At 38.0% G+C, this 16,807-nt stretch overlaps 1 protein-coding gene across 1 annotated transcript in view; it reads left to right on the plus strand.

Moving 5' to 3' along the window:
* COMP (cartilage oligomeric matrix protein) overlaps positions 1–15,927 on the plus strand; it is a 58,265-nt gene extending 42,338 nt beyond the window's left edge. The window contains exons 7-19 of the mRNA XM_053465637.1: positions 1,892–2,038; positions 2,484–2,588; positions 6,557–6,664; positions 7,673–7,832; positions 8,465–8,583; positions 8,706–8,758; positions 9,265–9,458; positions 11,438–11,616; positions 11,719–11,767; positions 12,439–12,635; positions 13,731–13,903; positions 15,060–15,199; positions 15,749–15,927. Of these exons, the coding sequence (XP_053321612.1) occupies positions 1,892–2,038; positions 2,484–2,588; positions 6,557–6,664; positions 7,673–7,832; positions 8,465–8,583; positions 8,706–8,758; positions 9,265–9,458; positions 11,438–11,616; positions 11,719–11,767; positions 12,439–12,635; positions 13,731–13,903; positions 15,060–15,199; positions 15,749–15,801 (1,677 nt within the window). The 3' untranslated portion in view covers positions 15,802–15,927. The remainder of the gene's footprint in view (positions 1–1,891; positions 2,039–2,483; positions 2,589–6,556; positions 6,665–7,672; positions 7,833–8,464; positions 8,584–8,705; positions 8,759–9,264; positions 9,459–11,437; positions 11,617–11,718; positions 11,768–12,438; positions 12,636–13,730; positions 13,904–15,059; positions 15,200–15,748) is intronic.
* Positions 15,928–16,807: the final 880 nt, after the last annotated feature.

Genomic DNA, 16,807 nt, shown 5'->3' on the forward strand with positions numbered 1-16,807 from the left:
CATTGTATTGTTTGCCAAAAGCAGTATGATTAGGAGTCAGGGTATTTGTCTAGTAGCCTATATAACATGGCTAGAATACATACACATGACTATAGCTGCCTCAAAAAAACATTATATTATGTACAAAGTAGAATACTTAAGTCATATAACAAATAAATTGCATATAGCCAAATTTTGGTTGTATGTGTTATAAACGTACACAAACGTAAATAGTAATTCAATAACTTATAACTGTAATAAGTAATTTCTGTATGTAGTTACAGCATTTAAGAAAATGCATGAACAAGACGATGGCCAGTTGTCCCCAAAATGTTCTGTACATTGCAGTAACAGTTAATGGCACAGAAATACGTTTTGGCATAACCATCTCAGTATATATTTCTTATACCTCTTTTTGTGTTTACCTTAAATCACTCTGTTGTGATTAGTACAATCAAAACAACAAGAAATTCCAATAATGACACATTTTATATATATTTGTTAGATTAGTTGGATGTCTTAGTGCCACGAAAAGCAGTCCACTTAATGGGGCACCCTAACTGAGAATCTATCGCCGCTTTGTGAAAGTAGTTCTGGTTCCATCCAGGGGCACAAACAAAGCAACAGGTGGAGGTGCACACCAAAAAAATCTATGCCTACACTGGTATTCTGAACAGACCCAAACTGGCAAATGCCACTAGTTACAAACATTTACTACCACTCATGCAGCAGATTCAGACCTTTTAAGTGTGGCTGTCAGTTGTATATATGTGTCTGTAAGCTAGAAAAGTACGCGTATAGGGTAATTAGATTAGATTAGAGTAATTACTTGTGATGACTTAAAGGTAAACACACAATGCAATAAAGCAATGGAAAAATCAAGCAGGGTACTGGGTTGTATAGCAAAAGGCATTAGTGGCAGCAAGAGGAAGATGGTTCTGCCACTTTTCAGATCTCTGGTTAGGCCTCACGTAGAGTATTGTGTACAGTTCTGGAGACCCCATCTCCAGGAGGATATTGACACATTTGAAATCATTCAAGGGAGGTCTACAAAAATGGTAAGTGGTTTGCAGGACAGAAATTAAGAAACTAAGGGATCTTAGTATGTATAGTGTATAGAGTCAGAGTTAATGTTAAAGTGGTAGATAGTGTAAGGGAATTTATACAGACATTGGCTAAACATAAAACTATCCTCATTATGGGACCAGACCAAGGACTGATAGGGGTTTGAAACCCTTACATATTGAACAATGGGGAGACTAGAGATGCTGAATGGTTTCTTACTTGCCCTCAAATTCTATGTCTCTGGAAGTCCCATTGGCAGTAGAAGTAAATGGATGCTGCAGCAGTAAATAATTTGCACTAGTTAATCATAAGAAATCACAAAAGGGGTGAAAGCAGAAAAATGAAATATACAATATATGTAAAATTCAGAGATCTTTGAAAGCCAGTGGGTCAATCAATGAAGTTTGATCTGATATTTTCATGTATTTGTTTTCCAAATTTTCTATAATCCTGCATTTCCTTGCTATGTATTAATAATAGTTTAAAACCCGTTGAAATAATATATATGATGATTTTTCACTTAAGAGAGAGATGATGTAGGCAAACAAGGCTAAAATACTTACAGAAAACTAAAATGTTTTCTCTTTAATTGCTTTACTTTCCATATTTGTGTAGAAAAGTCTCTTGTATAGTGAATCTCTATATTTGTTATAAAATAATGAATGTTTTTACATTAATTAGGCTAATGCCTAAGGCTTTAGTATAGATATGAGTGAGCCAGCCGGTGTGATCACTTTAATCCAGAGCAAGAGATGGAGTTTGAGTTAAGTTGAGCCAGCCAGCAATACTCTGATAGGGAGCCATCAAAAGAGTGGCTTATGACTGTTTATTTGTTATTGCTGTTCAGGGGTCATATAAATGCAGCCCTTGCAAAGCAGGGGGGAAAGATCACGAAGCATGCAAAACAGAAAGAAGGTGTCCTAATGGGGAGATAAGCAAGTGCCATGAGAAAGCAGACTGTATCATGGAACGGGATGGGACCGTCGCATGTGTGGTAAGACTGCATGACATATAAAAGGGTATAAATGTATGCCCATGCATTTGGAAGGGTGAAGCCACAAAAATATGATATGATGGTTGAAGTGCACCTTTTATTAGACCAAAATCCTTATTGCAAATCACTGTGAAATTCTTGCTTGCTGACAATACTATGCAATTAGCATTGACACTTAACTGGTATTTAACCTAATTCCCATTAAGAAATAATGTAGAACATGATACAGAAGAAAACTTTTCAACCCAGTCCTCAACGTGTAGGCGTAGGTGTGTGCGTGTGTGTCAAAAGAGAAAGAGTTGCAATAGTCAAACTGGTACTGAGAGACATACTTTATATATGATGTACTTTGCAACAATTAGAATGGATGAATGAAGTAACACTGTCAAATTAGACATCCAAGCAGGCTGCAATTTCGTCTTATTTATTTTCCATCTTTTGACAGTGTATGGTAGGATGGGCAGGGAATGGATTCTTCTGTGCAAAGGACACAGACATTGATGGATTTCCTGATGAAAAGCTTAGATGTTCCGACTTACAGTGTAAAAAGGTAAGATGGCAAAGCCTACGATTACAACATGACAAATTATATGGCTTGTACACAAAAGAAATACCTGCTCAAGGGAATAAGCTTTACTTTTGTTACATCTAAACACAGCTCTTTTGTGAATACATTTTCTTCTCAATAAAACTAAACTTTATGTATATGGCTTCTTCATCTGAAAATAGCTATTTCTCTAGTATATTTCATTCTTTTGACATTTTATCTGCAGAATGTACTGGGATTGTAACTCAAAACATAAATAATAATGATTTGTTTAAGTAGAATTAAAAATGAGGTAAGCCATAGAAAAGTTTTACAAAGTACACAAAAAAGGGAAAAATATAACATTTGGTTTTTAATCCAAAGGAAACTTGAAGGTGTTTTTAGTCAAGAGAAACATGTGATATCGTTATGTCTTATTAAGTGATAGGATGAAGGTCATAAAACTTTATGAAGGTCAAAACTTTAGAAGTCCTGTCTTCACACCTGAGCCTAGATTTCTGGAGTGTGACTTCCAGCAGTTTACCCAGGGTTGTACTTTGGGTTTGTGGGGGTGGGGCAAGCTGCCCATGGAGGTAGGGCTACCCATGTGTGGCGCTTTACTCAAGATGTGACAGTATATAGAGATTTGTAAAATATAGAGATTTGTAAAATGTCACAATATGTCACAATATCAACAAATATAGTGAAGTAGAATACTTCTTCTTAAATGTCCCCCTGGGAGAGTAATTAATTCAACCTCAAATGTAAGTTCAAAAGGTGTCAAACCAAAACACCACATTATAGGCAGAGATATAAAAAAAACACCCTAGGTTTCTATTGATCACACCACCCATCATACATACCTGAGTCACACTATTTGCCATCCAAATAACCATAAATCATTAATTTTTATCACATTATTTATCCCAGAAACCAAAAGTGTTACAAAGCCCAAATTAGTTACAGAGATTAGACATAATGGAATCAAAACATTTGCTACTGCAAAAACTTTTAAATGACCAGTTCTGCCAGTGTGTGTGTAAAAGGTTCTCCCTTAAGGGGGAAGGACAGGGAATTGTCCCCTGTAGAGCAGAATGAAATCAGGCCTTTCAATTAAATCAGGTTTCACAGACTCTTAAGATCCCAACCACAATCCAAGTTTCTGCGACTTTGTGATAAGATCTGCTTATTGAAATAAAATTAATATCACAAAACCTTTACTTTTCCTCTCACTGATTTCTGGGCCAAGAAAGTTTTGTCCTCTCAAGTGAAATTAAGGAGTGCATTTTATTTATGGATAAGTAAAAATTATAACCAAATACACACCAGGACAGGCTCTGTAACACCGACACCCAGACACACACCAGGACAAGCTCTGCCAAACACACACACCAGGACAGGCTCTGCCACACCGACACCCAAACACACACCGACACCCAGGCACACACACCAGGACAGGCTCTGCCACACCAACACCCAGACACACACACGTCAGGGCAGGCTCTGCCATACTGACACCCAGTATTGCCCCCACCCCTTTTGTGTAGTGATGCCCCAACCCCTTTTGTAGTGGTTAATGTGATGTCCCCAGCCAGCCCCCTCTTTAGTATTCATTTATGTGATGCCCTCTTGTCTATTGATGCCCCCACTGCCATGTGTATTACCTCCAAACACCCACCCCCCTGTTTATATTGATTTTGTAATGACAAAACCCAGCCACCCCCCTCTCCCCACTCCCTTAAATTTGGGTCCACTTTCCTCTAACCCCTTTTTTTTTTTTTAAATACTTACATTTTTGTTTCTTTTTTTTCCTGCTCTCCTCCGACGTGAAGATCCTCTCATGAGCCTGCACCCTTGAGCGTCACGTCTTGAAAGGGGTGGGAGGAAGAGCCTCAATGAGGCCCCGCCAGTGGGACGCATGGTGCATGCACGCCGGCTGCTTTCATTTTATTAGGCACATCGGCTGCTTTCATTTTATTAGGCGGCTGCTTTGAATGTCTGCCGGCCCACCGGTTTCCCGGCTTTAATATATCACCGATTATATCTGATCATATTAGATGACTTTGAAGTTGAACAGAATATTACAAATCTGTTTTTAAACCATTTTTTAAATCCTTTACATACATGCTCTGCCGTGTAGATCCAGGGGGCAACCAAGTATTATTATATATATATCACATACATGCAATCTGAAGCCACCACTAAAAAAGAAACACCTTTTTAACACTTAGTGGGGTTGGCAATCAGGTGCTGAGCCAATCTGCAGCACTTACTCTCACCTGTGGAGAAAGTCATGTCCACTTCAGTGTCCATCCTCCTTACTACTAAGCACTAGGATATGATAGAATCATAGAGTTCTGAGGCGGCAAGAAAGGGCACCTTGGAGATGCAACCATAGATGCGCGTCCTTGTTTGTGTCGATTCGCAAAGGCACAGTGGCCGTTTTTGTTAGTAGTTCAGGTATCACAATGAATAGACATTACAATGACTTTCAAATCTCTTAATACCTGGATTTAAAAATCATGCACAGAATGCTGTGAGATGCAGTCAGGGGTCTGTAATGTGACATCGCTATCTTTCTGCTACTAATGCAACTAGCTACACAACCCAGCGCTCTGCTTGCTTTTTCCAACAATTTATTCCATTGCCTGCTTACCTTCCAAGTCCTCAAAAATAATTACTCCCAAGTTTCTTCTCTTCTATTGCAAAAAATATGTTGGCCCTCAATAAACTATATAAAATACTTCGTCTATATCACACTATTATAAAAGATTATGAGTAAAAAAAAATCACATGTAATTAACATAAACACGTACTTACAACTTTACAGTTGAATAAAGGTGAGATACAATATGTGAAATTGTGCAATAGTCAGAGACTTTGATAAGGCTACAATAGGTATGACTACATTAGGAAAGGAGTTCCCTGTCCTGTATGTAAGGGATATAGTCAGGTGGATGAGCCCTGATACCCCTTGATGACAATTGACGCCATGTCTGGCCCCTACCCGGGGAGTAAACGTCCACCATACATTGTATGGCGGTGGACGCTCGTTTTAGAAGAGCTTAGGAGGCAATCAGCAATCGCAAAGTTTCAATGGTGTTGTTGAAATGCCTCGAAAGCGAGGAATTCAGCGATGCCGAACACCCAACACAGGAAGTTTATTTGTATGGGCAAGTCCTAAAATTCAAACGATTATCCATGGAAAGAGTTAAAACCGGCTTTAAAGATGTTCCAAATAGCACATGGGTGCAGAATTACCATATTTGGAAAAATGGTTTTGAAATAGCAAAACGCTACTTGTAATTATTGTCCTATATCGTGCAGAAAAAAAGGGAAAAAAACATAAAAACATTGGATATTTCAGGACAAATAGTAGAATCTATTTAGCATTTTTTTCATTAGCTTTTATAGATGAGTAAAATATTTTTAAAGTAAAAGTCAGAAAAAGTACTTTTTTCAAAATTTCACCATATTTTATACTTTTTGTTAGTAAATTATATGATATAATCAAAATGATGACATCTAAAGAAAGCCCTGGAAAAAAAACAATATATAACTTGTGTGGGTTCAGTAAATGGGAAAGAAAAAAAATAACAGCTAACCACGAGCACCACAGAAATGTTAAAACAGCTATTGTCCCGAAGGGGTTAAAGGATTGTAAGCTTGTAATTGTAGTGCTGTTTCTTTAGTTGGTTTTTGAAGTTTTGGATAGTTGAAGCTTGGTAAATGTCTGGTGCTTGATTGGGCAGGACTTAGCAGTAAAATAAAGATGGATATAGAGTAGTAAAATTCAACCTCTCTTGAATGCCTAGACCAGCAACTATAATGGGTCTGTTGAAGGCTGTCACTGGTAATGAGTGAATGTGCTTCAAAGTAAATACTTGCAAGAGTGCAGTGCAGCACTTGTGCAGTTTGCCACAACAGTATATAGATTTAACAGATTAATTAAGCTTCAAAAATGTTTGTGTGTTTATTTCTGCTTGCTTTAGGACAACTGTGTCACAGTTCCGAATTCGGGTCAGGAAGATGCAGACAAAGATGGCATTGGGGATGCATGCGATGACGATGCTGATGGAGATGGTATTACAAATATGCAGGTTTGAAACTTCTATGGTTCATGTTATTTACTGTGGTGACAAATCACAAATGTTACCCACCAGACAGGTTAATTACTGGTGTTTTTTGGTGATATAGGAGGTCTTACCATGTGATGCAGCATACCTTCATTTCTCCCTGTCAAGTAATGTCAGCCATTCTTTGTGACCCATGTTTTTCTGCCCTTCTTTCATCCCCTTATGCCTGTCTTTTCTATGAGCCCTACCCATTCCTCCTCATTAGTCTTTAACGGCTTCCATGCAGAAATGGTAGAGACTATAACAGTGAGGGAATTTAAAAATGCCTGCATTTAAATAGGCATGAGGCTGTTCTGAATCTAAGACAATACCAAGTACTGATTATGGCCTGAGTCTTTATATTGGGAAAAATGGGCTGACTAGATGAGCCGAATAGTGACTTCAAATTCTGTGTTTCCTAACCACACTCTACATCCTTATGGCCATTTAAAATGAAATAAGGCACACACATTAGAGTAAACAGGACAGACAGGAGCACAAAACACTTGGCAATGTCTGTGCAGTTATGCTTATACAACAATATGCTGCAACAAGAGGATCACTATGAGGTTCGGGCCTACCAAATCATGTCCCCAGCTATAGCATGCCCGACCCCTCATCGGCTATACAATAGCCTACAACGATTAAGTATTGATAATATTTTATTTCAGAAATTATTTTTTTTTGTGGCTGTTTTTGAACCAATCAGCCTGTTAAAGAGACATGGGCATACTTGGGAATTCTCCAGGTTTCGCCCGTAGACTCCATGTAAAGCTCCGGGTCACTAAGAGAAAACTTTGGGCTGCGAGAGCAGAGTTGAGGCATGCCCCACCTGTTTGTAATTGAATATTTTAATTGTGGATCTCAGCTTGTCACATCTAATTGTTTTATGTACTACCAAAACTGTGAATTACAATAATCATTATTGTTCATGGATTTTCTAGAATTTCTTGTAGCATATTGGTTAAAGGTTACATCTACTTATTGATTCAGGACAACTGTGTATATATCCCTAACGTGGACCAGAAAAATACTGACCAGGACAACTTTGGAGATGCCTGTGATAACTGCCGCAATGTCAAGAATGATGACCAGAGAGACACTGATCGAGATGGCAAAGGAGATGTTTGTGATGATGACATGGATGGCGACAGTACGTTTTGATATAATATATAATGTGTGTGTGTGTGTGTTTCATATGAAAAAATGAATACATGATTATTTAATGTTGATAGCAGGCTGGTCACTTTGGTCAGAATAGTATACAAATTTTCAGCAGTTCCTATGCAGCTGTTATGGTATTAGAATACTATGGTAAATATACTGTATATTTATGTATTCCATGTAACTTGTTTTTCTCTTTTCCAAATTTCCAATTTGGTTTCTTCCACAACCGACCCTTTGCCAAATTAAGACCCTTGGATCACCTCCCAGCACCAACCTAGCCACTTTGACCAAGCTGCTCTGGCAATGGCTCTGTGATGACTACTGTTTATCTGGTGGCTTTTGGCAGTTTAAGAACTCTCAGTTTGTTAGATTGTGGGTAGTTGCTTGTTTATTCAGCAGACAAATGGTGTAGTTAGGTAAGCCAGAACAAAAAAGACAAATATATGGCAACTACCCTAGGTCATGGATAAATACCTTGACAAAAGAAGCCCTATAATGTTGTATAAGCTCACTAGAATATAGCCCACAATCTTCTACTGCATCATGGACAGAAGACAGAAATATTAGTTCTTCTCATGGCACACACAACAGAAAACTGATAATATGTAATTGTTGAAGGAATTAAAAATACTGTGGACAACTGCAAGAAAGTCCCCAATCCTGATCAAAAGGATAGCGACGGTGATGGTGTAGGAGATGTTTGTGACAGCTGTCCCAACATTAGGAATCCAGACCAGGTAGGTTTGGAAAAAAAGTAGAATGTGTATCAGAATATGCACAGACAATATACTACAACTACATTGATTACAGCTCTTTTTAAGAAAAATATGTTCTTTTTCACTTTTTCTCTCTTTTTTAGTCAGATGCTGACAGTGATTTAGTTGGGGATCAGTGTGATACCAACCAAGATAGGTATTGAAATTTGTTCTATTATGTTTGTTATAATATAAATAAAATATATACCACCAGATTTGCTAATTGTAGACTAGGCAATTGCTTATAGCCCAATTTCTACAGCTGTGGTAGCAAAGGTGTGTGGGACATAAATTTGGCTCTCCTATCCACAAGATATATTTGAAATTCAAATAATTGTGAAAGAAGAAAATTATTAGAGGAAAATCTATGCAGTCATAATAAAAAATATTATTAATAAGTAATGCAATATGAATACAATGTTAAAATAACTAAGTCGAAATTTTATTTAAATGTTAATCATGTAATAATTTGATGGTCGGTTCACAAATGGCAGTATGTCTTAAGTTACAAGACAATTAAGTGTTCATTAGTCATTATTGTCAAATCTATATTCATTGGCATATCATATCATATCATATCATTGTCAATTCTTCAGGGAGAACCGATTAATCTAATGCATGAATATCATTTTAGACTTTTTCCCCACTACTTTTTATCATTAGAGATGGAGATGGTCACCAAGACAGTAGAGATAACTGCCCATCAGACATTAATAGTTCCCAGCTGGACACTGACAAGGATGGCAAAGGAGATGAGTGTGACGATGATGACGACAATGATGGAATTCCTGATATTTCTCCTCCTGGGCCTGATAACTGCCGACTGGTTCCTAATCCAGATCAGGCAGATTCAGATGGTGAGCAAGCATCTGTGAAGAACCTTGTTTGAAGTTAAATTGTGGGTCTGGGTATATTTAGATTTTTTTTTAGTTATTCTTTTGTATATTTTTTGCTTCTCGTGAATTAATTTTAGATATTAGGGTTTTGACATATGAAATTAATTTCTTTAACTTTATTTAAATCCAGATTTCATAATATTAGGTTTATCGTGTATAATAAAAAACCTTTAGGCCATTCTAAATAAAACAAAAAATCTTCATCTAAGTCAGGGGTGTCCGAGTTTTTTCTGCAATGGACCACTTCATCAGAAATGTATGTGTGTGTGGGCCGCATTCATTTTTCACTGAGAGAAAATATGGCCTTTTATCTTTTTAATGCATATTAATACAGGAAAAGTTTTTTTGATCAACTTTTATATGTCATTCTATCAACACTTAATTACTTAAACAGTAAAACAAAGTCAGTCCACAAACCATTTAAAACAAGTTTAGCCAAATAAAACTGCACAAGGCTGGAGCACACTGTGGGTACAAGCTAGATTTAAGCTGACTGACGGACACTGGAGGAAGGGCTGGATTAAGACACCCAAACACACACACAACAGGACAGGCTCTGACACACCGACCCCCAAACACACACACACATCAGGACAGGCTCTGCCACACCGACCCCCAAACACACACACACCAGGACAGGCTCTGCCACACCGACCCTCAAACACACACACCAGGACAGGCTCTGTCACACTGACCCCCAAACACACACACCAGGACAGGCTCTGCCACACCGACACCCAAACACACACAGACACACCAGGATAGGCTCTGTCACACCGACACCCAAACACACACACACAAGGACAGGCTCTGCCCCACCAATACCCAAACACACACACACATCAGGAAAGGCTCTGCCACACCGACACCCAAACACACACACACACCAGGATAGGCTCTGTCACACCAACACCCAAACACACACACACCAGGACAGGCTCTGCCCCACCAATACCCAAACAGCCACACACATCAGGAAAGGCTCTGCCACACTGACACCCAAACACATATACCAGGACAGGCTCTGCCACGCTGACAGCCAAACACACACACTAGGACAGGCTCTATCACACCGACACCAAAACACACACACCAGGACAGGCTTTGACACCTAAACACACATACACCAGGACAGTCTCTGCCACACCGACACCCAAACACACACACCCACCAGGAGAGGTTCTGCCACACTGAAGCATAATTTTCTACACTGCTTTGTCATTAACTGACACTTTTGTATTTTTGCCCCCTTGTGTATTGATGCCCCAGCCAGGCCCCTTTTAGTATTGATTAATGTGTCCCCCCCATAACCTTGTGTATTGCCCCACCCATTTTGTGTATTGATTTACGTGATGCCCCAGCCAATCCCCCCCCCTTATGTATTGATGCTCCCACCCTTTTTGTATTGGCTAATGTGATGCCCAACCAACCTCTTGTCTATTGATGCCCTCACTGCCATGTGTATTACCCCCAGCCACCCCCTATTGAGTTTGTAATGTCACAACCCAGCCACCCCCCTTTTGTACTATTTAATTTTTGTCCCATGGGAATTCCCCCCCCCCCCCCTTGAATATAGGTCCGACATGACGATCCTCTCCCTGTCAGGAGGAACTTGTCTGTGAGCCCGCCCGAAGGACGCAAAGTTCAAAGCAGCCGTCGTGTGGCTGCTTTGAATGATGGTCTGCTGGCCCTCGGACCGGCTGACCCACTGGGAAATCACCTTGAAGTTCGGTGCGCCGCATTTGGCCCGCAGGCCGCACATTGAACTGATCTAAGTGGTAGAAACAGTTCTATTTATTACTCTCTGTTTACGTACCAAGTGGGCACACAGGCTGTGTAGATGGAAATGTTCACAGTCTAATCACAGTGTGTCCATTTTATCATCTCTGCATCATGTTTGTATAAATAAAAATGTTTCTATAATGTAATATATCTTGCAGGCAATGGCATTGGAAATGCTTGCGAAGGTGACTTTGATAGAGACTTGGTGATCGACACAGTTGATGCTTGCCCAGAAAATGCCGAAGTCACTCTCACAGACTTCAGAGCTTACCAAACAGTTGTTTTAGATCCAGAGGGTGATGCTCAAATTGATCCAAATTGGATTGTTTTGAATGAGGTATGGCCATAAACATTATATTAATGCATTTAATATACAGAATACAGAATTTCTAATAAGTAATTAATGTTTTCCAAACAATGTCCTTTTGTATTTTTTAAGGGGATGGAAATTGTCCAAACGATGAACAGTGACCCAGGACTTGCTGTTGGTAATACGCATTATGCTGTGAACGCAGGGAAATTGTCATTTAAATGAATTTAATTAAACTTTTCCACATAATGATTAACAGTAATCAGTCCTTTAACTCTGCAGTGGGAGGCTGCAGCCTGAGCCCCACATCCCTTAGCACACCTTACTTGCACTGAATGGATCAAATCGTTAATTGGGATGCAGTGGGTTAAGCGAAGAATCCCCCACTGCCCACACATTTTTTTAGTTGTTTGATATAGTGTGAATTAAGAGGCCATACATGATATCTGACTCCCACTTTGTTCACTACAGTAGTACTGGCTCAGGGTCCAGTGAAATCTCCTCTCATGCAGGAAATTGCCTTTTGAGCTGTTGATTCAGTGCATCGGTGACTGTTTTCAAATATTTAATGAAACCTGACCCGTGATAGCTCTGTAAAAAATTGCATGTCCATCAGTATAATGACAACCTTTTCATGGAGGTGCCATGCTCCGTTGGAGCCCCCGGTTGGCCAGAAAGATATAATATTGTACAATATGCAGTATGGATGTTGGCTACTAAACAAATATAATACCTGTAAAATAAACTAAACACAGGCTTGTAATAGCCATTCCCATTGCTAATTTATCAGTACTAATTTAACAATGATTATCTCACTCATTCTATTCCAACATGGTTTCTTATATTAAGGTTACATTGCATTCAACGGAGTGGACTTTGAGGGGACCTTCCACGTTAACACAGAAACAGATGATGATTATGCTGGGTTCATATTTGGTTACCAGGATAGTTCTAGTTTCTACGTTGTCATGTGGAAACAAATGGAGCAAACATATTGGCAGGCAAACCCATTCAGAGCTGTGGCTGAACCTGGAATCCAACTTAAGGTATAACAGATGATCAGTGCATATTCTTATAAATAATGAAATTACCAAACTGTAAAAATTAAACTGTTTACTTTTGAAAAAATAGGTTATTTATGAACAACTTATGGTTGCTGTCTTCTTTTCCCTTCAATCAGTCATTTAGCTCTTACCACAGTCCATAGACATCTGTCAGAATTCTATTAGCAGCTTAAATATAAACATTGTCTTTTCATTACAAAACAATTGAGGAAATACTTGTATGATATACCTTATCAAGTGAAAGTAGAAACAAAAGTGGCCTACTATATATTTACTTTCTGTTTCAGATTTACGGTGACAGGTGCTGTAAGTGGAACAAATTTCTTGTTTGTGGAGTAATAGCGAGGGTAGGAGGTACCATCCCCCCCTCTCCATTGCTGTGATTCATTTGTTATATTTGAGAAATAAGGACTTTTACACCCTGAACAAGTCTTTTCTATGGTCTCTGAAGAGATTTCCATTAAGTGTTTTTAAGTGAATGTGTGTTGTACAGTGCCTATTGTTTTTTTTTGAGTCAATGTTATTGGGCTACTTCGCTTGACTTGCTACCAAGGCTGAATCTTGTTTCTACTCTCTTGCCCACATTGTCTTAGAAAGTGCATGAGGTTTCCTGAAACTTCTGAAGGCCCTATATTTTCCTATTGTTTTGAAAACATTAACAAACTTCATGAAGAACAAAAGTAGCCATTATACCATTCATATCATCAAACTCATTGGATCTGTATATCCCAGGCTTTAATGATATTTATGGCCCATACTTATGGTACCTTTTATTATTCGTATTACTCATGTAATTATTCACACACATGTATAGGGAACATGCTAAAAGATCCCAAACAAAGTATTGCAGAGCATAAGGGGACTATCGACTTCTAACAAACTACTGCATATATTAGCAATGCATGCATTTAAACTAAGGTTACTCTTGCACTGAAGGTCCTGAATATAGGGTAACACATTGGCTGATAAATCAAGGGACCTTCTACTGTGGAGATCGGACCAATTTCAGCACTTTGTAACTTAGTCTTACACTTAAGTGCAAAATCGTTGTAACTACATTTGTGCATTTGGTCATAGGCAGTAAAATCAACAAGTGGGCCAGGAGAGCAGCTTAGGAATTCTCTGTGGCATACAGGGGACTCAGTCAACCAAGTCAGACTGCTGTGGAAGGATCCCAGGAATGCAGGCTGGAAAGATAAGACGTCTTACAGATGGTTTTTACAACACAGACCTTCAGTGGGATACATCAGGTATGATCAATAAATGTATCTATTAGGTGTCTATAAAGGTTACTTGGTGTTGATTACCCGGGTATATGTCTGGTGGCATGATAACGCCCATTGGGTACTAATATAGGCCCAGGTGGAGTGCATGTGGAGTGCAGGTGGAGAAATGGACATGGACAATGGACTATATGAAGGTGTAAACAAAATGAAAAAGTAAAAAAAAAACAAAACAAAAAAAAAACCCAGAGACATGTTTAACCTTAACATATTTGCATTAATAGGAACTCCCAAACCACATGCATTGCTGTTAAATGTGTTTGATAGCTATAAGTAAAAAATTATACCATCTGGATGGGGTATGCATGAGAGTTATTTTGTTGCACTGAGAGAAACTGATATGAAGCGAGGAGTGGGCTAAATCTTTTATTTATGAATTTAACTTCCTGATCATTGTCACCAAGGAACCTGTAATATGCAGTTGTTCAAAGTAAAAGTCAGAAAGGTTTACGTTCCAACTGCTATAGCTTGTCTGGAATTCATCCCCACTCAACCCATCTTATCCGTGTCACAAGAAGAGAGTGTGCAGAGGGAGTAAATATATAAATTAAAACAGTTAAGATCTGATGCAAGATAAATTATAATGATTTATTCTTTTCTTTAAACATTTTTTTAAGAAAATGAAATTATTTCCATTTTTAAAAAAATAATTTGTAATTTATAATAAAATAGAAATAAGACTCTGCTAGGGAATCTGAGGAGCATTGAAATAATACTACTACTAATACTAAATAAATCCACAGCTTCATATATTTATGACTATTGATACCTTTCCACTTAATTCCAAAGGTAGAAAGTAATTCCAATTCATTGATTCATAGTTTTGTAATAATAATGCATTCGCTAATTAATTTGCCTCTGGCAGCCCTCTCTACGGTTTATTTTTAAAATATGTTTTAAATATAATTGTATCATTTTATATCATCATCATCATCCTTGCATTATTTTATTCACCCTGTACAGCTTTTTCACATATTGTTAACTTACGAGTCATAATTTAACCCCTTAATGACAAAGCCCGTACATGTACGGGCTCAAAATGCATTGTTTTCAATGGGTTTAGGGACCGCCCATTGTCCTTAAGGGGCTAAAAATACATTTAAGGTGTTCTTTAATTTCACAGGGTGAAGTTTTTTGAGGGTTCAGAACTGGTGGCAGATTCTGGAGTCATCCTGGATACCACAATGAGAGGAGGACGTCTTGGAGTGTTCTGTTTCTCTCAAGAGAACATTATCTGGTCTAACCTAAGATACCGCTGTAATGGTGAGAAGCACGTTTGTGTTCAAAACTATTTGATGTATTTGGAAGAAAGGGTTAGGCAGCACAAGATATAATACAATTACAAACAAAAATATAGAATACAATTACTAGTAGATTTTCAGACAGCAAAAAAAAAGTTATATTTGTTCAAGAACTATTTGTATAGGGTGCCTTTGACCACAAAATTCAATCTGATATGCAACTGAGATACAACAATGTTGTTCTATTAGGAGATTCTAGGCCGGATACGACATTCGACAGCTGATGGGTAGCTGCTGTGCTGTCTAAAAATCTGTTTGTCTTACATCAATAACTACATATGGCCCAGCCACCAAATATACATCTTGGACAGGTGTTTCCAACACCAAGATATACAAAGATGGTCATTTTAGACCTTCTGCTGGTTTGTAGAGGCCATGGCTTAGAGGTGAAATGTACTGAAGATCACTGAAATGCTTGATTTAGGCTTCACCATAGCCCATGTTTTTATGTAGAATACTTTTTTTGTTCATTACTTTATTCTGACTATGACTTTACTTTATTTTCCCCTAGATACAATTCCTAATGATTATGAAACATTTAGAGAACAGAAGATCAAAGCCTAAAGCTTCAACATGTTGTACACCACTTACTGTTTTGCTGAGTTGTCTTTTTTATGTAAATATGGGCAAACTCGTATAGCTTCTCTGTAGACTCTGCATGTCAACACGTATGAAAAATGAATGAAAATATGTCAATTGGAATATCAACTATGCCCCTTGACGGCTTCCTTTTATTATACAGAAATATAGAATGTTTCTGTGTTTTTAAAATCACTGGTCATCAGAGGAACTTTAAAAAATATTATATCTTGATTAATGTTAGAACTTAAACAGAACAGCATACAGCATTTTTTTCATTTCAATGTTTCCGAAAAACCCAAATAAAGGGTGGAAACATTACATACCCTCTACCGAGAATCTTCTTAAATTATCCCACTGACGAAGATTACAGCTCCAATAACTAATTGTGCATAGTGTCTCATGTCTCTTCCTTTCTTTATACATCAGCAGGATATATTCATTAATCACTGTGATTCCTGTTTTTTAACTGTTGTCCTAATGAAACTTACAACCACATCCTCGGCGCAGTTATAGTAGATGCGATAGGCCTGTTTTGTCTTTCTACAATAGAGATATATGAAACATGGATACAGAGGAAGATATGACAAGCTTTGTATTAATAAAATGCATATATATTTGAATGCTGGTATTTGCTGGTGTCTTTTTTTTAAGCAACTTCACATAACTACAATCCAAAATTAGTATATTCAAGGTATATATGAATACTTTCACTGATAATATATCAGGGAGAACCTAACTTACCTTTAGAGTCTGAAATCTTGTATGATTTTTAAAAAAAATGTCTTCAAAGAAAATCAGATAGTTGAGTGAATTGTCTCTTAAAATGTTATCTTATTCATGGCCCTTGAAATCCCTAAAGCTTACTGCCAAGTATTTTAAGGGTGGTTTCCAAGTATCTGCGAAATTCCTTAATATCTCCTTATGTTCTCCGCCAACTGTTTCCATGTCCCTGTCTCATCTCCGTTCCTTCAATCGGGGGAGTGCCCAA

Source organism: Spea bombifrons, chromosome 1 (assembly GCF_027358695.1).
Source record: "Spea bombifrons isolate aSpeBom1 chromosome 1, aSpeBom1.2.pri, whole genome shotgun sequence".
Classification (NCBI taxonomy): Eukaryota; Metazoa; Chordata; class Amphibia; order Anura; family Pelobatidae; genus Spea; species Spea bombifrons.